This window comes from Pezoporus wallicus, unplaced genomic scaffold, assembly GCF_028554395.1.
Source record: "Pezoporus wallicus isolate ANWC-B61680 ecotype Strahan unplaced genomic scaffold, APGP_CSIRO_Pwel_v1 contig_10426, whole genome shotgun sequence".
Classification (NCBI taxonomy): domain Eukaryota; kingdom Metazoa; phylum Chordata; class Aves; order Psittaciformes; family Psittacidae; genus Pezoporus; species Pezoporus wallicus.
Genome location: NW_026636432.1, coordinates 142,630 through 166,302, shown reverse-complemented (window position 1 = coordinate 166,302; position 23,673 = coordinate 142,630). Strand labels below are relative to the sequence as shown.

The 23,673-nt window shown below is 52.8% G+C and overlaps 1 protein-coding gene across 8 annotated transcripts in view; it reads left to right on the top strand.

The window, feature by feature from the left end:
* The first annotated feature begins 761 nt into the window (after positions 1–761).
* ARHGEF18 (Rho/Rac guanine nucleotide exchange factor 18) overlaps positions 762–23,673 on the top strand; it is a 45,555-nt gene continuing 22,643 nt past the window's right edge. For 2 of the 8 annotated variants that reach the window (XM_057400306.1, XM_057400305.1), the window contains exons 1-2: positions 16,466–16,539; positions 22,329–22,396. Coding sequence is in view for 3 of the 8 variants with exons in the window: in XM_057400309.1 (XP_057256292.1) it covers positions 806–881; positions 5,325–5,461; positions 5,914–6,392; positions 7,953–8,163; positions 8,297–8,411; positions 9,328–9,385; positions 9,582–9,626; positions 9,908–9,988; positions 10,718–10,823; positions 11,290–11,464; positions 22,329–22,396 (1,551 nt within the window). In the remaining 5 variants the exon portion in view is untranslated. Of the gene's footprint in view, positions 882–5,324; positions 5,462–5,913; positions 6,393–7,952; positions 8,164–8,296; positions 8,412–9,327; positions 9,386–9,581; positions 9,627–9,907; positions 9,989–10,717; positions 10,824–11,289; positions 11,465–16,462; positions 16,540–22,328; positions 22,397–23,673 lie in introns of those variants that run through there. The other 6 variants (XM_057400309.1, XM_057400301.1, XM_057400302.1 and 3 more) reach the window with 6 other exon arrangements.

The window sequence follows — 23,673 nt, the reverse complement described above, 5'->3', positions numbered from 1 at the left end:
GGAAATGCTCTTCACCACCGCGCCATGGAGGTGCCTGTGGCCGTTCCCAACCCGGCTTCACCACAAGCAAGGGGTGGGGAGAGGGACCTGGAGCCAGCCTGGGCTATGGGGCTCGTGCCAGTAGGGAGCAGGGGCTTGGAGACCTCAGGGTGAGGAGTCTCATCTCTTGGAGCAGTTTGGAGGTAGCTCCCACCCGCCTCCATGCGCGGGAGAGCCGGGAAGGGCTTGGGGAAGGGCCCTTGCCAGGGGATGGGGACGTGCTGAGAGCTGCAGGACGTGAGCTGATGGGGATGAGCAGGGTCCCGTGCCTTCCCTCGCAGAGGCTCTGCAATGGCGCTTGATGCCAGAGGTGCAAATATCAAGTCCTCTGTGTTGAAGGTGAAGGCGATGCCCCTGCAGATCTGGTGCTGGCTTGGCAGGCTGAGAGCTGAGAGGCATGAAAGGAGCAGGGAGGCCTTGCCAGAGAGGGGAAGGAGGTGATGGTGAACGCAGCTCGTGTTCTGCTTCTGTCCAACAGCCTCCAGCAGCGTTCAGGGCTTGCTTTGTGCCACGGGGCCACTCGTGTCCCCCCCAGCCCTGCTGCGGGAAGCCGCTGACGCAGGTGGGAATGCCAGGGACCAGGAATTCCTCCCTGGCCCCAGCTCCCATCAGCTGATGCTTCTGACAAAACACTTGGCTCCTGCGCTCCCCCCTTGGCAGCCCCTGGGCTGCTGCCTGCAGCGCTGCCTCAGACCTCACCGAGCTCTCCGCCGCGCTCTGAGCTCTCGCCTCCTGCCCGGGGTTACCCCTTGCTCGGGGCTCCCAGATGTCAGGCTCGGTGCTCAACCACTCCTGGCCGTCGTTCTCGAAGCGCTGGAAGAAGAGGTGGTCCTTTAAGAGAGGTAACGGCCTCGTGCGTGGGGAGCTGGGCTGCTGCAGGGCCGGCAGGAGAGCCTGGCCCCAGCAAGAGGGCTGGGGTCCCCTGGCAGAGCGTGGCTGTGGGTGCACCCCTCTCTTTAGGGAGCACTGCTTGGGTGTTGGTTAACGCTTTTCCTGCCGTTTCGTCTTGTCGAGGCAAAGAAAGGCTTTGAGGAGCCGGGTAATGGGTTAAACATCGGCCTCCTGGTTTTGTAATACAACTGGCTCCGTTGCTGCCAGCGAGCCGGAGGTGCCGGTGCCTGCAGCTGCCCAGCGAGGGCTGAGCCTTGTGTTGAGTTTGGTGCTTGAGCAGATGCTGGGGACAAGATTCCTTGAGCAGAGCCCTGCGTTTGCAGCGCAGCCCGAGCTGAGGGGTTTGTGTGGCACTGCTTGAGCATCGCTGGGCAGGGCAGCAGGGATGGGGAATGCCAACAGGGGTGTGAATTCAGTCCCAGTGCAGTGCCCTGACTTGGGAAGAGCGGCTTGAGAGCCCTGGGAAGATGTTTGCAGTCCTGGAGGACGTGGACGCTGCTGTCCCTGCCTGCAAACACCGCCCTCAGGCTGGTGCCTTTGGGTACCTTCATCTGTGGCGTTAGATCTCTTGATGCTCTTTATCCTTCGTTACCTTCACACCCCAAAGCTGTCTTCCGATATGGATGTGCAGGAGACCCAGATCCGAACTGAACGGTCAAAGGAAGGCTCATTCAGAGCAGGAGGCAGGGGCTCAGGTCCCCATAGCCCTGCTGGGGCATCCCAGCGCCGTGCTGGGGTTGTGAGGGGCAGGCTCAGGTGAGCCAGTCTCTAATGCATGAACCAGCCTCACAGTGCTGGCAGGCACTGAGTGCTTCAAGGGTGTTTCGGTGGAGCCCTCTCCCCCTCCGCCTGCTTGCAGAGCAGTTTGTGCCCCTGGGGTTTGTGCTGCCCAGTGCCTTGGAGGGCATCAGAGGGGCTCAGAACCCCTCTCATCCTCACCGGGCCCCTGCTCTCCTTCCTCTGCCCTTCGTGCCCCAAAGCCCGGCCCCGCGCGCAGCGATAAGGCAGCCGCTCGAGCGCAGGGTGTGAAGCGCTGGGCACCTTTATCTGCTCCCCTCCTCCCTCCGGAGCCAGCCCCACCGCTGCCACCCTCCTGCGCAGTGGGGCCCACGGCGGGACCGCTCCGCATCCGCTTCTGGTGCCTGCGATACAGAGGTGGTGCCCATGGCCCCCGGTACCCGGCAGGGTGGGAGGTGAAGGGCAGCGGGTGCAGGGCCAGGAGGAGCTGGAACCGGTTGTGTTTCTTGCCAGCGATGCTCTCTGTGGTTTCCCAACAGCCTCTACCCCCCATTGCCAGGAAATGCCCTCACACCCCGGTCCTTCCTTCCTCTTGGGATTGCTTTCACGTAGCAGACCCGAGCGGTGCCTTTGTCCCGCCACGTTTGGGGTGGCCTTTCCCCCATGGGCACGCAGGGTGCTTTGATGTTTGGATTTGGTGAACGGCTCGCATCCCTGTTTCCTCTGCCAGCAGCAGCCAGGCTCCAGGGGCACCCTGCAGCACCCTGCACCGAGCACTGCAACAGGCAGCTGAGGCTGGGCCACCGCTTGTGCCAGCGCTGGGTGCATTGATGCTTCTCCTGCCAGGACCGCCATGGGCGCATCCCCAGTGACCAGCCTGTCCAAGGGGAATCAGGCGGTTGCAGGAGGGAGGTTTTGACTGCAGGTCCCAATTGGAAGTGTTCCGATTCAGGTCCCTGGGCTCCAGTTGCAGCAGCACAGAAGTTTCCTTCCTTGGGACAAACCAGCTCCGGGGGGGGGGGGGGGGCAGATCCCAATCTCCCCACAGCATCACAGCCCCTGAGGCTGGTCCCATTGCTGGTGCCTCTCACTGCTCCCTTCCTCCCTCCCCCATAGGAGCCCAGCCATCACGTTTTGCCTGCAGGGAAGCCCTGGCAAAGAGCAGCAGAGCCCCCCTTGTGCACAGGGACCGCTGCTTCCTCCCAGCTCTGCCCTGGGAATTCCTGTGCTGAGGCTGCTCCCTGCAGCAATAACCTTTTATGGTTCCCGGCCAGAGGCGAATTAAGCAACTGCAATACCTAATCTGCTTCGTGTCCTCCCCAAGCAAACAGCATCTGCTCTCGGAAGGGTCATTTCACCATCCCAGCTCCAGTGACGGTGACTGCTGCCAGCGCCTGGGCAGCTGAGGTGCCCCGTCCCCTTCACCACCGCATCGTGGGTCGATGGAGCATGGGTGCTTCTGGAACACAGAGTCAAGGGGCTCCAGAGTTTGCCTTCCTACATGGGCGACCGCCTTGATCTTAGGGATGTTCAGAGCCCCCCCCCGGACCTGCCTCCTCCCTGTGCGTGTCCTTCCTTGCTCACCGCGCCAGCACCCGATGCCTGAACGTGTTTTGCCGCTGCAGCAGCATCCCCTCAGCTCAGCTGTCCCGGTGGTGCCAGCCCAGCATCATCCGGCGGAGGTGTCAGACACAGGGAGCCCTGAAGCGTCCCCTCTGGTGCTCGCACATTGCCTAAAATGGTCTCCCCATGGCTGGAGCCCCGCGTGCTCCTCGTGCTGCCTCCCTGCTCCCCGGAGCCCGGCTGCGCATCTCGTTTGTCGCTGTTGCACCGCGGTGTCTGAAGCCTCCGGGCAGGACCGAAGTCCTTTGGTGGGCCTGGAGGGGGTCTGCTGCCTGCAGCCGATGCCTTGGCCGGCTCCTGAGCACAGGGAATGTTTTCCAGGCCTCCAAAGAGCTGACTCTGGTCTGCGGATCCAGTTCCGAGCTGCAGCCTGGAGCCCGGTGCAGGCCCAGAGCAGCCCTGGCAGGATGCTTGGATCCTGCTTGGGAGGAAAAAGCTCTTTGGCTCAGCTAAAGCCCAGGTCAGGGCTCTGGCTGCTGCCTCCCAGCTCTTTGATGCCTTCTCTGTGGGCAGTTGCTGCTGCAGGGGATGCTGAGAGCAGGGAATCTCCTTTTCCTTCCTTCCCTGGGTCTGCTCTACCTTAGCCTTCATCCCAGCCTGCTTTGGGGGGCTCTCAGTGGCTTTTCCTGCCCGCTGACACCTTTGCCTGGTGTTTCCCACAAGCTCCTGCCAAAACCTCTGCTGCTTCACATGTGTGTTCGCTCCAAGATGCTCACGAGGCAATGCAGGGGCATCTGTGGAAAGCAAAAGGTGCTGCTCAATAGTCTGCCCATTGAGCATTCTGGATGCGGCTCAAGGACATCCCGAGCAGGAATTTGTCTCTCCATGAACAATGCCTTGTGAAGTGGATTCTCCAACCTTGCCGGAGAACCTGTTTCAAACTTCCCCTGCTCTTAGAGCTCAAAACCCCTTCCTTAAAGTAGTGCTTTCACAGATGCTTGCTTTCTCTATTATTCATAGACCCCCATTATTCGTAGACCCCCAAGGAGCATTTAAACCCCCCAAATGCTCCTTGAAACCCAAACCCTGGCACAATCCAAGGAACAAACCTCCAAACCCTCCCGCACGTTCGCTGCTGCCTTCTTCGAGCTGGCACCGGGCAGTTCCTGGCTGCATCGCACAGCACTAAACCCCACGGCAGGATGCGAGGTGTCCAAGAGTGTGGTTTCCAACAGCATCTTCCTCGTGTTCATGGGTTTATACCTGGCTTTCCTGGACCATGACGGCTTTCTAGCAGTTCCTTACTGATACGGTTGCTCACAGCCTCTTGCTATTGTTCTCTGTATCTTCAGAGACCCACGCCTGGTGCTTTGGCCAACAGCCTGGCTGTTGTCCATCCGCCTCAGCTCTGTGTATCCCGAAGGACTCAAAGGCCTCCTTGAGCCATGCGATGCCTTAGAGATCGTGGCTCAGGTTTACCGTGTGTCTCGTTCCATCGCAGTGTGCCTCAGGCAGCTGGACCACGAGGCAGGTCCAGACCTTTGTTTGCTTCTCAGTGGGTTATCAGATGGTGTACGGCACACTCAGGTTCCCACTCCTGTGGGGGGAACATCCACATGAGTGAGCGGCACCAGGAGAATGATGTGCTCCCACTATGGTGTCACGCTCACGTGGCTCCAATCTGGCCTCCCAGAGCAGCATCCTTTATTCCTTACAGGTGAAAATCAAATCGCTGTCAGTATTTTTACTCATAGATTTCAATGTCAAGAACAGCCCAAACCAGTGTTTTGAACAATGTGTTCAAGAAGGGGCTTAGCTCTTCTCTTTCACTGTACTCTGCAGTACAGGACATGCTGCAAGGGGCTGGCTGGGATGCTGCAAGCCCGGATTGAGGGATGATGCTTGGGAATCCCTGCACCAGACCCCTGCACAGTCAAGGCTGCCGCAGTCCTGAGGTTGCCTGGCAATGCCTGTCTGCAAGGGGCAGGAGAACAGAGGGCATGTGGAGCATTTCAGTGCTGCCCAGTGTCACCCGTGGGTGCCTGATCCCACATCCCTCCTGGCTGCCTGCTGGGACCTTCTGTGTCTTGCAGGGTCTGACTGCAAGCCATGCTTACGGGAATTCACTGACCGCAGCACCCCTCCTTTGGAGAGTCACAGCCCCAAAAGCTTCCTCCCCTCCCTGACTGCCGAGGATGACACCTTCTGCACCAGCATGGCTGAAGAAAAGGCAAGTGTCCCCTTCCCTTCTGCTGCCTCAGTGCGAGGGTCAGCAAACTGCATGGGCGTATTCAGAGTGGTGGAGTACGGACGGGGGAAAGGAATCGATCCAGATTATCAAGCAATACAAGGTTACATTGCTTTTGCTGCCGGGGAAAACCATACCTATGTGCTTCCTATTGGTGCTGGGGGGAAGCTCGGGGTCTGGAGGCAAACTCCACACGCTCCTGTAGCAAACCGAGCTGGTGGGGCTGGGCCAGGTTTGGCTGCGAGGTGCAGTGGGGAAGCGCTGCTATTAGAAAGCCCGCTTGGAGAAACCCAGCTGCAGGCCTGGCCCTGCTGCTTGTGCGTTCTGCTTGCCATGAGAAGGGAAAGAGAAGCAGCTCCAGCTTGGTGTCCCCTTCGCATCCTCCTGCATCCCTGCATCTGAGCGCTCAGGCTAAGCTGGCACTGCCTTTGCAGGAGGACTCCTCTTCCACAGAGCTGGATGTCCCCGCAGTGGACTCGCACAGCAGCACTGAGGACCTGCTCTCAGACTCAGCGCTCCATGGCACGGAGTATTACAGAGACCTGGGGCTCCTGAGCCCGCCGATCGCCAGCACAGCACCAGCAGCACAGCCAGAACAAGCAACCCGGGCTCTGCCTGCCCTCAGCCTCCTGGAAGAGGGACCAGTGGCCGTGGATGTTGCTTTTTCCAACCCCGTGTCGTGCTCCGTGCGTTACGGTGAGGCTGACTGCCGCTTTCTCCACAAAGGCCACCTCTGGCCCTGTGCAGCGCTGCCAGAAGATGGTCCCAGCACTTCGCAGGGTCCTGCAGAGCCAGACAAGGAGCTGGAGCTGCAGGAGGCTGAGGAATCCTTCCCCACGCTGGTGAGATCCATGTCGACCTCTCGGAGGCACAGCTGGGAGAGCCCTGTATCACCAGTGGACTGCAAGCGCAGGTACAGCAGCACCGCGAGCAGGATTGGAGACGTGTGGTCCGGTGATGCTGTGGGAGGCTGGAATGATCGCATTGCTCTGGGCTCCAGCTGCTGCTGGGTGGTCTCCATCACTGTGAGCATCTGCCAGAGCAGCTATACATCTACTGCTCATGTTGGGTGGGATGGGAGGAACAGATGCTAAGGAAGCAAGAGGCTTTAATGTCTCCTTGGCAGCAGGAAGACCCCTTTTCCCGGTCCTTGGGTGGGAAAAGGATCTCTCATTTGGGGAGAGCTCAGTTCAGTCTGGAGGGAACCTTGAACGGCATCGGCCACCCTGATGGTCCCCATCCTCTGGCTCCAAGGGAACTCTGCCCATCCCAGAGGGATTAAGAGAGCTCTTACAAACCCTTGTTCTTGTCCGTGACTCGCCCTGGGGGGGTCTGTGCCTGCAATCACCGCAGTCTCCTCTGGCCTCCACGTGGCCGCAGGGATTGGGCTTTGTAGCACGATGCTGAGCGCTGGCTGGGAGCAGTTTCCAGGCCTGGCATCGCTGCTGTCCCGTGCTCCTGCCACACCGGTGCCTTGGGCTCCAGGTTCCCACACGGATGCTTCCCCTGCTGACAAACGTATTGATCCGCCGATGGCTGGAGTCAGGTGCAAGCCAGCAAGGGCTATTTTTATGTCTCCTCCTTATAAGGCACCCTAAAATCAACTCAGCCTGAGATCCTGGCAGTTCTTTATCAAGCCCACAGGCGGGTTCTCAGACCTCATGTTGCTCATTCACAGTGTATGCTGTGTAACAGGCGCAGGAGCAACGGCGGCACAGAGCGGCTGTGGCTGTCAGGGGGTTCAGTCCCCTCGCTGGGTGCTTAAACACAAGTGAGCACGGGGCCAGGGAAGGGGAACACTCCCCATGTCCCCTAAGCAAATGCTTCCTGAAGGCTGTCTCTGGCAGCAGGGATGAAGCAGCAGTGATCTGCAGACACAACCCATGCACACAGTAAGATTTTCCACTGGGCTCTATGCATCCTTGCGCTCCAGTGTTGTTGGCACTGGAACAGCACTTGGCATCCAGCAAACCGTGGGCCACTGGGGGAGCTAGTCCACCCCTTCCTTCCCAGAAGAGGATTTCTTTTCCCTTCCTTGAAGCTGGGCCCCGGTGGGAGCAGGGGCTGTGATGTGATGCCCCAGTGATCTGATGGATGACAACATCTGCCATTTCTGAAGGCCCAGAGCGACTTGCTTGGGGCTGCAGCTAACGGGGCAGCAGCTATCAGGCAGGCTGCTGTCTCAGGGGTTGCTAAGAGAGCAGGGAGAGCCATCCAGCACCAAACATCCCTGCTGACGATGGAGCTCATAGCAGCCACAGAAGCAGTTTTGAACAGGCTCAGGTCTTGGTGTCCAGGCTGATGCTTCCTGGTGCGGGCTTCTCCTTTGTGCGCCTGCTGTGGTGACCTTCCTTGTCCCAGCTGCATGAGCTCCTCAATGGCCAGCCAAGGCTAGGACATTGCAAGGGCCCTGCCATGCCCAAAACAATGGACTGGCTCTGCTAAAGTGGCTCGTTCTTCTTTCCTGGATTAGGTTCAGCCTGGATGCCACAGAGATGGGCAGTGACGCAGAGCAGGAGGACATGGAGAAGGGGACCCCGTCCTGCCCGCAGCCTCGCGTGTCCCTTCAGCCGCCCAAAGGGGAACTGGAAGCCTGGAGCAGCAGCAGGGGTAGCACGGTGATCAAAGTGGAGATAGAACCACTGCACCTGAGCCCCACGGCCAGCCCTGGCTTGGAGGAGGTGGTGAGTGTGCGAGGGCTGCGTGCGCTGATGCCGGCATTCCCAGCCTTGCCCCTTGCCAGCCGTGCCGAGCCCCAGTGGAGGTTCCCGTGGGGCACAAAGCACCAAGGGCATCCTTGACTTTTTCCTTCTCCAGGAATACGGCAGCAGCAGGAAGAGACTGAGGTCAAAGTCTGTCCCATCAGCCGCTGAGGCGGCTGTCTCCCTGCAGACACCTCGCAGCCTCAACCCTCCTCTTCCAGCTGCGGAAGGTCGGTATAAGCTATAGGTACAGCATTAAATGAGGGCTTGTGATGAAGATTAAAACCTGGAGATGGAGCCTCTGCAAGCCTGCACTTCCTCACCCTCCCCTTCTACAGGGTCCCAGCAGCTCCTGAAACAAGGCCAAGCTGACTTTGAATCTGATCCTGGCTTACAGGACAGCCCAAGCTTAGACATGCATATCCCCAGCGACACATTGCCCTGCAGCCTCTCTCTGGCTGGTGTCTTGATCACTCCCGACTCGCACAAGGCAAAGATGCTTTCCTAGGCACAAAAGGCACTGCTTCATCTGCCCAGGTTTAAATGTGCCCTTTCTTCTGTGCCCCAAAGAACAGGGCAAACGTGGTCTCTGCACAAGGTCCCTTCTTCCAGCGGTGCCCTTACCTAACCCACCGTGCACAGGTGGCAGGGACAGGCTTCGGGACAAGGCTGTCGGCTTCTGCTTTCTGCACTGGAAGCTGAAAAGCCGTAGGCAAACAGAGGCACCTTTGCTCCTGTAAACTGCATTTTGGCCTTCTCTGTGCTGCTGGAATCCGTTCACCCGTGAGGAGCCCCAGAGCAAAGTGCTGAGACTTGTTAAGAGCCTGGGAAGTGGAGGGGAAGCTGTCACGGGGAGGGTCTCTGGGGTGGCACCAGCTCCTACCCCCTAGCAGCAAGCAGGATCCTCGGAGGTTTATGTAATACAGACTGCAGAAGGCAGGGGTAACAGGAAAGTGATGCAGCCTTTGCCACCCTCACAGATGAGCAGTGCAGCCTTTCCCTCCCTAACTGCTCCCATCACTTCTCCCTCCCCACTAAAGGCAGAGTGGGAGCTCAGCAAGATTAATGGGGTCCAGTGACATAGCTTGCAACACGGTGCAAACAAAGGCAAACCAGGATCCCTGATGAGAGTGTTTTGTGTTCCAGCTGTTCAGCCCCCTGCCCTGGAGATGCTGGAGAAGGACCACGTGTCCCCAGACCATGTGTAGGTATCGTTAGTCCTGGCTGTCTTGAGTATATCTGAGCTACTGGAGATGTAATAGCAAAGGAGATCCCGCTCCATGCTGGGGCACAGCTGAGGAGTTGGTCATAAAGCAGCACCTGATGATTTGTGGAGTGCAGCATGTCTTTGCAAGGACATTTTCTAACCCCTTGCTTTTCTTTTGCCCCATCCTTGGTAGGCTAATTGTCCAGCAGGTACTTCAGGAGCTGAAATATTACCATGGGTAAGTGTGGCTGGGAGAGGGATATGCATGGGGAGGTCACCGGTCTACCTAGGATGCACACACCACTTCATCCCCTGAGGGGCCAGTCCCCAGGGTACCAGAATCACTGCATTCTTCCAGTGAAACCAGCATAGAATCAGGAGGAGAGGTAGCATCGCACGTGCCTCTCCTGTAGCTCTTAACGTGCTCCTGCCCCATCTCCCGAGATGAGCCTTTCTGCAGACCCAGAAGTTCTGCTCTTGTGCCCTTTGCTGAGGGTCTGATGTCTTTTCCCCACACAGGGCGAAGCAGAGGGCGCACGTGCGAGAAGGCAGCGATTCCTCCCAGCAGAACCTCACCTGGTTTGAGTTCCTGTCTAATGAGTAAGTGAGACAGAGGGTAACCCACGCACCTTTGATTCCCAAAGCAGCCTGATTTGGAGCCCACCTCCATAAAGCTCCACTGCCCTGCTAATACTGTGTGCAGGGTAGAAACATAGAATCATAGTTAGGGTTGGAAAGGACCTTAAGATCATCCAGTTCCAACCCCCCTGCCATGGGCAGGGACACCTCACACTAAACCATGGTACCCAAGGCTCTGTCCAACCTGGCCTTGAACGCTGCCAGGGATGGAGCATTCACAACCTCCCTGGGCAACCCATTCCAGTGCCTCACCACCCTGACAGTAAAGAATTTCCTCCTTATATCCAATCTGAACTTCCCCTGTTTTAGTTTTAACCCATTACCCCTTGTCCTATCACTATAGTCCCTAATGAACAGTCCATCCCCAGCATCCTTATAGGCCCCTTTCAGATACTGGAGGCTGTTATGATGCTGGTATCTGCAGTGGTGCAGCCAGAACTGGGGCCTTGTTGTGCCCGACACTGAGCAAAAAGAGACAGCCTCAAATTACACACAGAATTGGACATTTCAGCTCCTTATCTGCAAGTCTGCAATGGCAGGACTGATGCTAAACCAGATCCTTCAGGAGATAAAAAGCTCAGAGATGGGGTCCTAAAGTAAGGCTTCAGGTGAACTTCATCCGTGGTCTCCCTGAGCTGGGCTTGGCCAGTTTACTTCCCCTTACTTAAGAGGTTTCTGGTCTTGTTCCAGGAATGAGGACAGTGGAAAGAGCGATAAAGCAGAGAAAGGCACGAAGGTGATGCGACGCCTGAGTTCCCTGCGGAGCCGAGTCACTGGGTCCTGGCAAAAGGAGAAGGTGAGCGAGAGGTGCTGGATTCGGGGAAGAAATTGTTGAGTTCTTCAAACAACAAAAGGGATCTGCCCCAGGGACCAGTAGTGTGGCTTTGCCTGTGCTGTGATGCACTGGACAGGGTGATCCCCTGACTCTCAGCCCACCTTGCTCCAGGGCACGTTCTGGCTGCTCTCCTGCTCTCTTAGCACAAGTTGTGCAGACCAAGAGAAGAGCCCTTTGCTTGGGTGACTGCCTGGATCACTCTTAGTGTGGCAAGGAGGGGAGCCTGCAGGGCCCCATGGGCTGCAGTGCCGTGTCCTGCTTTTCATCAATGGACCAGAGGGACTGGCCCAAGCCTCAGGAAGGCATCTGGGAGAAGCACTGCCACCCCAAAGGCTCAGGCACAAAGGTGCCCACTGTACTTACAGGGAACGTGTGGGCAGTGCAAGGGCTGTAACAGAGCTGTGGGGTTTCTTTTCTCTCCTTCCAGGGTAAGAACAAAGAGCAGCCAAAAGACAGAGAGAAGGAGAAAGAGCCAAAGGAGCCGAAAGAAAGGTGGAAAGAGATCAATAGGCACCAGCTCGTGCCAGGGGTCTTCTCCAGCTGCACCAGCTGCTCTCTGTGTGCCAAACCCCTTGTGAATAAAAGTGCTCTGCAGTGCCTGAGTGAGTATGGCTCTGGCCCAGCCTGGCTGCACCCCGCTCCCCAGGCTCCCCTCTGGCACTGCCATTCCCCTGCCCAAAGCAGCCTCTTGGATTGCTTCCCTTTTCGCCTGGCTTGGCTGTACCCCGCACCCTGCTTGGCCTGGCTCTTTCTCCACATAGTCAAAATGAGCTCGGAATCCTGCCTGGCAATAGTTCACCCTCCTTTTCTTTGGCCACTGGACCGTTTCCCACCCCTTTCCCCCAAGGAGGATTCCAGGTCCGCTTTTCCTTTAACAATTCCTATTTTTCCTCCACAAAGCTCTGCTCCCTGCTGCCTGAGGGAAGCTGGATCCTTTTCACAGCTGCAGTGATAAGTCAGCTCAGCATCTGGCCTATGCACGGGCACAGGGATCTCTAGAGCATCCAAACCTTTATTAACCAACACAAAGCGGTGCCTCCCAGCACCTGCATGGGTGAGATTGTTGCTTTCCAGATGTAAGCTGCTCCTTTGGCAGTGTGCATGGGACTCTGTCCTCCTACCACATTCACTGTGGCTTTGCTGCACGGCTTTGGCTGACGGACAAAGCCTGTCCCTCCTCTTTGGGGCAGGTACTCAGAGCACTGAAGAACATTTTAATTCTCAAAGGGTTGTCTTTGGGCAGAGAAAATCTCCTGGAAACGAGCTCTTTCTCTACCCTGCATCCTCAAGCAATGCTCGCTCTCCAGTAAGAGGGTCTCAGAGGCAGTTAAGGTCAGTAAAACCTTCTTGGGACAGAAGAACTGGCTGCCCTTGGACATGTGCTATGAAAAGCCTATTTTGCCTTCAGGCTGGCTGAAGGGGAATAAGAAAGGAGCACAGCTAATAGCCCTTGGCTGTTAGTGAACGTTTTGCAGGTGTCACAGCAAAAACTAGGAGGCAGGGAGCTGAATAAGAGCAAGTGCTGTGTGGATGTTTAGAGATAAGCCAGATGTTACAGGAGGAGGCAGTTATGCCTTGTCAATCCTGCCTGAGGAGCCTCCTAGCAGAGGCTCTGTTTGCGGTCCTGCACGCTGCTGTACATCTAAACCTGGGAGGATACAGATCTTGATGCCCAGAGCACCAAGAGCCTGGAGCCGTGCTCGGTGTGGTCCTCTGAGGTTATTGCTAGTGTGAGCGATTCTCCTCTGGACAGCTGCTATGGAGATCTGTGGAGTGTGAGGAGCTGGAGCTAGCTGTCACAACAGGAGAAAGGCTCGTCATATCGTTAATCCTAATTGCATGGGGATTGCACATGAGTTATTGCAACTTCGACCTTGTTTCTCAGCCCTTCGGTGAGGAATCTGTGCTCTTGTCTCTTGCTAACATTCAGGAGAAAACCTCCAAGGTGGCTGAGGATCTGTTGTGTGCGACGTCTCCTTTGGCTTTCTGGGGTGCTCGGGCATGTGCTGCCCAGGCTGAGGCGGGAGCTCCTTTTTCCATGTTCCCTTTGCACTGTCTTGATCTGAGGCCCACCAGTTGGGCAGGGTACTGAAGATGTTCATTGAAATCAATGTCCTGCCTGTGGTTAGATCCGGACCGGGACTTGCGTGGCAGCCGTTAGCCTGAGGGGTGCCTGCATTTGGATTATGTCGGGATGAAACCTTTGCGAGCTGCTTCTGGTTTGATCGTTACCTCGCTGGCTCCCCTTAGTGCAGTTCGGAGCTGTGTGGGGCTCCCGAAAGCGAGCTCCAGGGCCACCGTGTAGCCACAGGGGCACGTTCACTTCCCTGATGCGTGATGTTCTCATTCACACTGGTGTGTGAGCTGCTCGGTGGGGGCTGTAGCTGCTGCCAGGACATGTGGCTGCTCCTCTTGTTTTCTCTGCACGGACTCGCATTTCACCATCCGTACCCTTTGGTGCTGGGCCAGCGCTGGGTCCATCTCCTGGTCAGGTGCTGCGGGTTTTATCTCCGGGGTGGTTTTAACTGCAGCACCACCACGCGGTACAAGACAAAACAGACTCGGAAAGAGAAGACAAGAAAAGGTGGTTAAAGAAAGGGATGAGCTGAAGCCAGGGGGAGGAGGCATGGGGAAATGATTGGGAAGCCTGCGGTCTTTCCACTGTCAATAGACACAAAAGGTCTGGTAGCTTCCATGGCTGTGATGAAATAGAGAAGCGAGAGCCCTTCATAAAGTAACAGCAGGAGGAATTCTGCTTTTAGCTCAGGACCAGGAGTCATTGCTCGTGCACGTGTGCTGTGAAGGCGGGCAGCCCAAGCAGCCCTGAACGTGGCAGCTCGTTTCCCTCTCCCACCCGATCCCTCCCATCCATCCTCACACCACGCTGCGCAGTCAGCCAGGGAAGGAGGCTGTGGGGTGGGGTCGAGAGTATGGATGCAGGAGAGTTTCTGCAGCTCCAGTTTCCGAGTCTCACAAATGTGATGTCTGGAGCCCGGCGGGGATGAGAACCAGAGCGGAGCGATTGCAGGCACTGGGAGCTCGACAGCAGTGGCCACCCAAACGTCACTGTTCTGTAAACTTTGAGCTGTGAGCCTCTAGGTTTATCGTTCACCTGGAAATGGAGAAAGCTCCTTTTGAGCCTTCGCTGTCAAGCGTGGGGAAGGTTTTGTGTCTAAATTAATCCTCTCTTATAAACATGCTTCTAGAGTTTATGCAGCAGGAGTTAGATGAGTCCCAGCACAGCCCTGACAGGAGGAGAGCTCTGTGCCATGGAGCTGAGCCAAGGATCTGCTGTTGGAATACAGATGGCAGGAGGATTGCTTCCCTCCTAGAGACTTGAGCTTGAGCACCGGGGTAGAGGTGGGTCTTCTACATCTTTTCATAGCTGAGAGTTGTATCTCTAGTACCCTATGAGGAAAACAGGGAGGTCAGATGGACCAGACTCTTCCAAAGGAAGCCTGTAGCCACAACGAAAGCGTTTGGCAGGCTTCAAGTTCTTCTTTAAGAGAAGGTGCTCAGTTTGATGAATCCTAATCCAGGTTATCCCAGACACTGGACTGTCCACTTGTCCTAGGCTGACCCTTGCTGGCTGCGTCAGTATACAGTGTGATTTATAACAGGTTGCTGTAACAACCAGCCTCCAGGACCCGTATGAGGCACGTTGTGAAAGAGGTCTGGAGAACCATTTCCATTCAAACAATGGTTCTGTGGGTAGATGGAGGACACGGCTCTCTGCAAGGCAAACATCCTGCACCGTGCTGCTTGTTGTGTAAGGAAGGGAGGCCACAATGGCTTTCGGTTTGGACTTCAGTCTGAAATTCACCTCTCACTTGGCACTTGTGCCCCGACGCTTTTGCTTTTAGTATTCCCAGAGCAGCACCAATAAGCTAATAGGGGAAGGAGAGTTTTGGCTTTATAGTAAGCCGGAATTACTTTTTAACCTGAAAATTTCTGCTCGTAGCCCACCCCAAGTCCTGATAAATCGGAAAAGCAGCAGGGAACCTGGAACTTTGCATTTCTGGAGAGAGATGCAGCTGCCAAAAGGCTGCTGTGGTTGGGGGGGAGAAGGAGGGAGAAAGGCAGTTTGCTTGCTGTAACACAATGACAGTGACAAATGGACTGGGAGTCCCACTTGGAAGAGGCTTTAGAAGAGGAAAACTGATGACTACGCTATTCTCAGTGCTCCTTTTCTGCTTTTTCAGTTTCTTTGTGTATCTGGGCAGTTCTGCCTTCACCTGAACATCTCCACTGTGCAGCTCCTTGCGCTCCCTCACAAAACCTCAGCATCCTGTACACTTGGCTGCCTGACACTAACGCACCTGCAACCCGTTCAGTCAGAACTCTGCTGTTACTGCAGAATGAGACAGGATTAGAAGGTCGGTGCACAATGCAAACCTCGCTCTAAGCTAGAGCCTTCCAGCTGGTTCCCGTGCCAGGCTTTGCACTGCTTTTGTGGAGATGCCCTGGGGGCAGCAGCACAAGCACAGCGCGTTCTCTCCGTGACAGCTGTAGTTGGGCAATCTGCAATGCTTTGCTTTTGTATCACAGCAAAGCCCAAAGCTTGAAGTGCCGAGGTTTAACCAGTCACCAGGTGACAGCTGTTTGCCCCTCTTTAAGGACTGTTTCCCTGTAGTGCTGAAAGGCCCCAGTAAACTGGGACCGAATTGGATTTAGCTCTGTACAGCAGCAGCACAAAAGGCATCAGTTCTGAACAGCCTGCGACTATAAGCCAAAGAGGAGAAAGAAATCAGCTGCACGGGTCCCAGCGTGGAAGCCAGAGACAAGATTTGTCCCATGGTAGGCTAGGATTTGAGCCCGTTTCCAGCCCAAACAGCAGCAGGTTCTTTCAAAGCAGCACGGGAAAGCCAGGAGGTGGATTTGGAAAGGGCAGCGTTGTTTTATAGCCGTGTTCTACGCCATGTTTCCACGCTGGATGTTTATGATCTAAAGCAGATGGACCCGCTGTCAGAGCTGTAGGCCCTCGGAGGGAAGGTGACATGAAGGGGGCCTATAGGGATGCTGGGGAGGAACTCTTCATTAGGGACTGCAGTTATAGGACAAGGGGTAACGGGTTCAAGCTTAAACAGGGGAAGTTTAGATTGGATATAAGGAGGAAATTCTTTACTGTCAGGGTGCTGAGGCACTGGAATGGGTTGCCCAGGGAGGTTGTGAATGCTCCATCCCTTGCGGTGTTCAAGGCCAGGTTGGACAGAGCCCTGGGTGCCATGGCTTAGTGTGAGGTGTCCCTGCCCACGGCAGGGGTTGGAACTGGATGATCTTGAGGTCCTTTCCAACCCAAACCGTTCTGTGATTCTATGATTCACGCTAAGCCCCGTGCACTGCGCAGCACGAACCGCGTTAAAGCTGCCACTCGGGATGCTACAGCCGCCCCCCGCGTTTGTGCTCCGGCGGCAGCCAGGCGCTACCGGAGGGCAGCTCCCCCCCCCCCCCCCGGTGGGACGTTGGTACCGCCCGGGGCACGGGACGGGGCTGGCGGCTCCCGGCTCCCGGGGACGAGTCCACTGCACCGCGGGGTGGGGCAGGGACCCTCCCGTCGGCGGCGCGCAGGCGCGCACCCGCTTTTCCCTTCTGCTTCCGGGACACGGAGGTGTTTCCTGTTGCTGTGGCGGCGGCTCCCGGGACCGAGAGTGCACCCGGCGGCTCCCCGGGGACTCCGGTAAGAGAGCGGGGTGTCAGCGCGCCCGCCGGCGCCCCGAGCCTCGGGCCCTGGCTCCCCGCTGCGCCCTCCCCTCCCGGCAGCGGGGGTCCCCTCCCCGGCGCAGTGCGAGGCCGCGGCCCCCGGTGCCTACGGCGGGGCAGCGCCAGGCCTGTGCTGAGGGGGGCTCGGCGGGGGGAGCCCGCCCCGCCGGGGTTACACAACGCAGAGCGGGGAGGGGGGGGGACGGGACACGGAGTTTTGTCGTCCCTTCCGTGACCGAGCCCTTGGGGTTTGTGGCTGTCCCGACGGGAGCAGCTCCAGGTTTAAGCAGGGGGACAGGGTTGTGAAGATGCAGTCTTCGTCGTAGAAACCCCTTTGGAAGGGCTAAGGAAGGAGCTGGAATAACGCCGGGAGCGTGAGGGGGGCAGGCTGGTAAAGCCGGTTGGCTTCATGCCACAGCTCGAGTCCGAGCATCCTTAGGAAGATGATCGTGGAATCCTGTGCCTCGTCTGCTCGGTGGTTGCGTGCACAGCACCAGCGCTGCAGCAGCGGGAGAAGTCTGGGAAGTGCGTGGAAAGACCTTAAATGTGTTAATTAAAATGAAAAAGGTGAGAAGTTCTGGTAGCCCACAGTTGTGATGATTGACCCGTTAATATTCCACAGCGCTGGCGGATTAGGGAGAGGAGCAGGAGATGGAATCAGACTGGAGGTGTAGCTCGTGTGTGCTGGAAAGGGAAGCCTGGTAGGAGGTAGGAGTGGGATGGATTTTGGAGGAAGAGAGGGGAAACAGGGAGTGATTCAAACAAAAAGCTTGGTGAGATGGCCCTGGTGCTGTATTTGGGTTTGCTGCTTTCATAAAGAATCATAGAAGGGTTTGGGTTGGAAAGGACCTTAAGATCATCCAGTTCCAACCCCCCTGCCATGGGCAGGGACACCTCGCACTAAACCATGGCACCCACGAAGCAATGCTTTTGAATCCTGTTTGGAGATTTTGTGCTGTGGTTTCATTACTGTAGCATCCTTGTCAAACCAAGCTGCTCCTCAGTTCTGTTCTCACTCCCCTTTTAACAGAGACTTTTCCATTTGGCTTGCTTGCTTTATTTCTTTATAGAGCCCAAAGGTAATAGTTTCTCTTTGGTACAGTAAGAAAAAGAACCCAAACCCATGGAGCAAGGCTCTCAAACAGGAGCCACCAGACACTGTGTGTTGTAGTTCCACCTAATGTTTACCTATGAAATGTTTTACATACCTTTTATGATGGTCATAGTTGCTGCTTCAGTTCTGTAGCGTTCCTGGAGAATGGGGGAAGGGTTCAGCAAGAGGGAACTGAAATGGCACTGGGATTGCTTGTCGGATACCATGTGAGTTTTGCCTTGCATTGTTTAAAACACAGAAGCATCGCTTGTTCAGTTTGGGTTTCTGTGCTTAAAGGGCCACCAGAACCTGCAGTGCTGGGAATGACACAACCCCACCCCCCCATCCGTTCAGCTGATATTTTGACAATAGAACCAGATCCAGGGAGAAAGTAATTATAGGTTGTTTTGGAGACAGAGGAATGCTTTAACAGGGAACTGAAACTTGATAATTTAGTGGTGTTGCTCTCTTGCGCAGCCTGGCTCTGTCTCAGAATGTGAAGCATCCCATCACCCTGCACCCTTCCACTTTGGGGTTTCTGCCTCTGTGTAATTAGGCAAATTAGCAAAACAAGTAAACACCGGTCCCCAAAGCCACTAGGACAAAGTTAAATCTGCTCCGAGATTCTGGAGATACCTGACCTGGATTTACCGAGTACGGAAGCTTCACGTTCCCCTGAAGCTCCTCCTCCTTCCCGAGGAGGTTGATCACAAAGGCACCCTGCTTTTTCTGGAATGCTGTAGCAGTTGGAAGTGTTCCTCAGCTGTTGTGTTGTGTGTGTCTATGTATAAATTCAGGGTTTGTATTCTGTATTACTCACATGCAAGTTGTTTCCTTTGTCAGCTCAAGAGAGAGGAGTTACCTAGTATGGTGTAAGGGTGAGGGAAGAGGTTCTCTTTGATCCCTGAAGCATCGGGTGTTTGAAAAACAGGAGAATTATTAATTTCACAAGAAAACTATTTAGATCCTGGTGCTTTTCTGTTGGTTGGATTTAACAGGTTGTGAATATATCCGTCGCATTAAAACAGTGCCTGAATTCCTTGGATCATTAGAATCACCCTTAAAAGGTGTCCCTGCCTGAACTTAGCTCTGTCATTTGAAAACACAAAGCCCCCCATATATTTGAGGGGTGGGAGAGGAACATTAGTCCCATTTTAGATTAATCATAACATACCTGTCTTTGTAGTTGTTTGCAAATGGCCTCTCAAGAGTTATTTTATTGGGCAGTACTGTTCCAGACCAAAGGTCAGGGTCATAATACTCATAATATCTGGTGACTCATAGATTTGTCCTGGAATCCAATTCTGGAAGACATTTGTAGGACATTGCCAATGTCTGATCCACAGGGAGGTATTCCAGCTGGGGGAGAAAATGTATTTGCCTGCCCTTTTCCAGGGAGGTTCATTGCCCTCTTGCATACTGTGGATCAGGGTTATGCTCTTGGGCATCGTAATGTGTTGTCCAATAAAATGCTCTGAAGTTGTAAATTAGTCTCCGTGAGCCTTTGGGGAAGCATCTCATTAATAAGGAAAGGGGGTTTTATTCTACCAAATGTTAATTTTATTGCCCTCAATGGTGAACAGGATCTTTTATGATGTTTATGAGCCTCTTAAGTACTTCTTTGCTGGATGAGGCCCGTGTTTCAATTAGTCTATCAATGAGCAACGGGCCATCGCTGGCACTAGCCCTCAGAACCCTTCAGAGGCAGTGGCAGTCTGTAATAAGAGGATGTGGGATATTTAAGCCCAGAAACAACCAAGGTGGGTTTGCTTAATTTTCATGTGAGTGCTTTTGTACCTTTAGCTCTGATAGTGCTGGTCCTGTCCCAGTCCAGTCAAGGTAACCCAAATCCTTGGACCTTCAAGTTGTGTAGGCAGTTTAACTGATGTTCTCATTGCTTGAAGGAAATCCTTTGGAGGATCTGTTTTTCCCTGCCATATTACTCTTATTGCCATTCCAGTGAGTGATTGAGGGAGGAGAAAAGGAAGAGCCTTGGTAGCTCCTAGTAATAATGTAATAATAAATATATGTATAATGTATAGAAATAATATAATGGTAAATACATATATAATATTATTATGAGCTTTATTTATTTATAATATACCTGGAAAGGTATTTTTCTCAAACTGTGCCTCTCCAGTTTGAGAAGAGCTTGCCAACATAACTGTCCATTTCACTGTCGTACCATCCCAAATTCCTGATCAGAATAAGACCAGATGCTACCAGTGGCTGATGGTACATGCAAAAATACTTTCCCTTGCCAGTTTGGAGTTTCCCAGTGCTTCTTTTCTTCGGATGCCTTTCTGAGGTTAGATATTTATTATTTCTATATCCCTCTCACAACCCTTTATATGAATCTCTGCTCTTAAATATCAGTCTCAATGTGTGCAGGTTCCCTTTACTTCTTCACTGTCTTCATGCTTCTCTTTGCTGTTTTCTTGACCCCTGCAGTTCTCTAATGCTCAGCTCAGAGATGCTGGTCAGAAGAGTAAAGAGATCTTACAAGCCAAAAAAAGAAGGGAAATTAAACTCACAAGTATTCAAAGCTTGTTCTCATCCGTAATCGGAGAGTGCTTGGTTCAGCACTGTCTGCAGCAGTGGTTGAATAGGGAAAGCCAGTATATTTTACCAAAGGAAGTATGCTTGTAAAACAGGCTGATTCTTCTGGCAGTTTTCAGAATTCTCTTCTTATGTGGGCAAAAATAATGCCCCTGGAAGTCATTCAGTTCATTGCATTTCAAACAGTCTCTTAGAGAATCAAGTCCTTGGGTTTGGCTGCAGTTTTATGAGGCTTTTCTGTAGCATCTTCCTGTTTTCTAGTATGTTCTCTCCCGTTGTGTCAAGAATCTTTCAGCAGCATAGGAAACTATTAAGTATGCCAGCTGAGTAAATGAAAAATGCCTGCCAAGAGGGATATAAGCTGTTACGTTTAACAGAGCAAGTGTCTGATTTTAAGATTGAAATACATTTTTGAGTTGATAACCCTTTTGCAGTCGGCATAACAAGGTACCCAAGCTTTTGAAGTAGAATTGGTCCTACTGATCATTAATGGGAAAAGAATTACCAGATGTAATCACTGAAGATAGGTAAATGTCAAGGAATATGAATGTCTGGTCCCTCCACTGGCCTGGTCTATCCTGAAAGGAGCTTGGTTGTGAGCTCGCCATGAATCCAGCCCAGCCTGGTGTCACGGAGAGTCTTTCCTTTTTCCTGTTGCGTGGTGATTTTTGTCCTACAGTTTGCTCCTTTGTCTCGGGAGGAAAGGGCTTTCCATTGTCAACAAGTTGTTTGGTGCTGAGGCACGGCTTCATTTTCTGGTGATAGGTGGAGGCCTTATCAAGGCTGAAATAGCAAATGTATGTTTGTTATTCTTTACGTAGCTTTAACAAGTGAGGAGTTCCGATACATTTCTATCACACATTTGCAGAGGCACGTACATCTGAAATTAGATCCAGTGCCTTTGGTTTTGTTGCATGGGGTCTGGTATTGGTAGAAATAGTACAAATAATGGAGAAGTTATGGGCAATGATTGGTTTTGGGGACATGTTTTGTGTGGCAGGCACTCAGAGTGCTCTTACCTCCCACCCTTGTGGATGTGGCAGAACATGGGGTCTGTGCACTCAGTCGTTGTCTTGTTCTACATCTTTATTGCTTTATTCGTGTTTAAGGCCTAGTGAGCATTTTGCTGCTGTTCTCAGTGGTTTAGTGTAATCATGGAAAACACAAGTGAGCATTTCTCTCTGTTAGCCAGGAGCTTCGAAGCAGATCACCAGTCTTGGCGCCAGGCGCGGCGGATGCTTGTGTTTGGATGTAGACACCTGAAATAGGTCTGTGCTTTACACATAAACACGTATTTCTCTAGCAGATACCATATTCATCTTCCCAGTTTTGTTCTATTTCTCTGTTAAGGAGCACGTTTAAATACACGGGAAGAAACAAATCCTGGTCTCCTTTACAGCCTGAGTTGCTGGTGTCCTGGGTCTGCTTTCGATGAAGGATCTTATTTTATAGATGGGCAGAAGGACGGCAGAAAATATTTGCCACTAGCAGTTGTCATCCTGTTTTCTCAAGCAGTACTTATTAAGAGGGGAAAAAAAGAGATTAGATTTCACTATACTATTAATGGGATTATGATGCTTTTGGGGCTGTTTTAGTTCATCTGCAAACAATTCCTTTGTGAAGCTAGAAAAGTGGTGATGCACTGATGATGGGAATGCTCTGAGGATTCTGTGGTGCATTTTGATCTTTATTTACTGTAGTTACTTCAGGTCCTACCGATACTCTATGGAGAAAGGCAGCTATTCCTGTGGAGCCAAATAAATGCAGCTCTTGAATGGTATCAGTTTTGACTTGAGAGACTTGGAAATAACATTTGCAAATAAGAGGAAAGCAGTGTTGTGGCTGAGCAAAGGTTAGGCAGAATACTGTTAGTGCAGTCAATAGCATCTCTTTGGGTTTGCATATGTGGATTGTATTATCAGTTGTTCTGAGCCTTATTGAAAAAGCTTGAGCATTTGGTGTAAAATGAAGAACAGGACATACACAACAAGGATGATCACTGAAACACCTGAGCTTTCTCTGCATCTCTTCCAAAATTCCATCTTTTCCTGTGTCGTTTTTCCTTTCCCTAGCTGGGAACGACAAGAATAATTTCAGTTTTGTGTGTGTTTCAGATTGTGCAGTGAATGTCCATAAGAACTGCAAGAGTTTACTGGCTGAATGCAGCAACATCAGACCCAAGGTGGGGTTTAAAGTTCGTTCTTCTTTTATAATAACAGTGCTTCACAATTTAGTGTGTTTTACCTTACAGCAGTACAGAATCTTGCCCTGCATCTTCAAGACATCAAAGAGCTGTTAACTTGTCATTATAGTAATTTATGACAGTGTATGTAGGGAAACTAAGTGAAATGTATTGTTGCTGTACTGAGTATCACTTAGCATTGCTCATGCCTGTCAGAACTGCAACTAACACAAGAATGCTCGTTTTCTGAGAACATGATTAAATTCTCTGGAACCTCTGGATTTTATGCACCTGTATTTTAATATGTTAAAGCTGAGGGGTGGAGGGGAATTTGTTTGTAACAGTTGCCTGTTATTTAGAAGCTAGGCAATGAAGAAGTGATTTTGGTTTTGAACTCTGGCTAACTTTATATCTTGCTAAGCTATTCATTTGTTATCTGTGTCAGCGTGGTGCCTGTGATTGCAGTCAGGTCACAGGTTGGGCTCAGATAGCTGCTGAGCTGCCTTTTCTTTATTATTATTCTGGTATTGGTTTCAAAAATAATTTCCTTGCCTTATAACTAATTACACCCGAGGGAGTTTGAGTTTGGTTTAACCTGCAAGTGTTGATGATTTCAGTGACTAATAGCAGATTAGGGAGTACTGTGAGCGGGGGGAAGAGAGAGCAGAGCAGCTCAAACCTGGGCAATTAGAGGTTAGAGGAAGTGCTTTCAGTCACTGGTGATATAGAATGTAACTCTTGAGGGCAGAAATGGTCTTGTGGGGGTCTTGATAAATACTTTTAAAGTGCTCTATGCATTGTGCATTTTCCTTTTAAACTGGAAAAATTCACTTGCTCTGATGCTTCCGTTTTCACTCCTTACCATCTCACAGACTGTAATGGTTTAGTCAGCCCTGACAGACCACTCCTGAAGAAAGCAAAGAGGCTGTGGTAGCACACATGATGGGGACTGAAGTCAGGAATGAGACCCTTGAAGTGAAACAAGCCTCCCCAAAAGCCATTCATTACAGACCATAGAATTTACTTAATTTCTTGGCATCTTTGATAAATTGTATCTCAATGAATTGCAATATCTTGTGTTGTAAGACTGGGAAAGTTGTACAGGTTACCAAAGATGCAGTTTTAAATGGGCAGTCTAAATTTTGGTTGAAACTGGCTGGGTTAGTTTCATTAGTGTTGCTGTGAGCTAAATGGCAACAAAGCATAGGTAAAGACTGTGTACCTAAAGGGTTTGCTTTTAGTTCATAAGTTATTTATTATTACAGCTTGCATTCAGC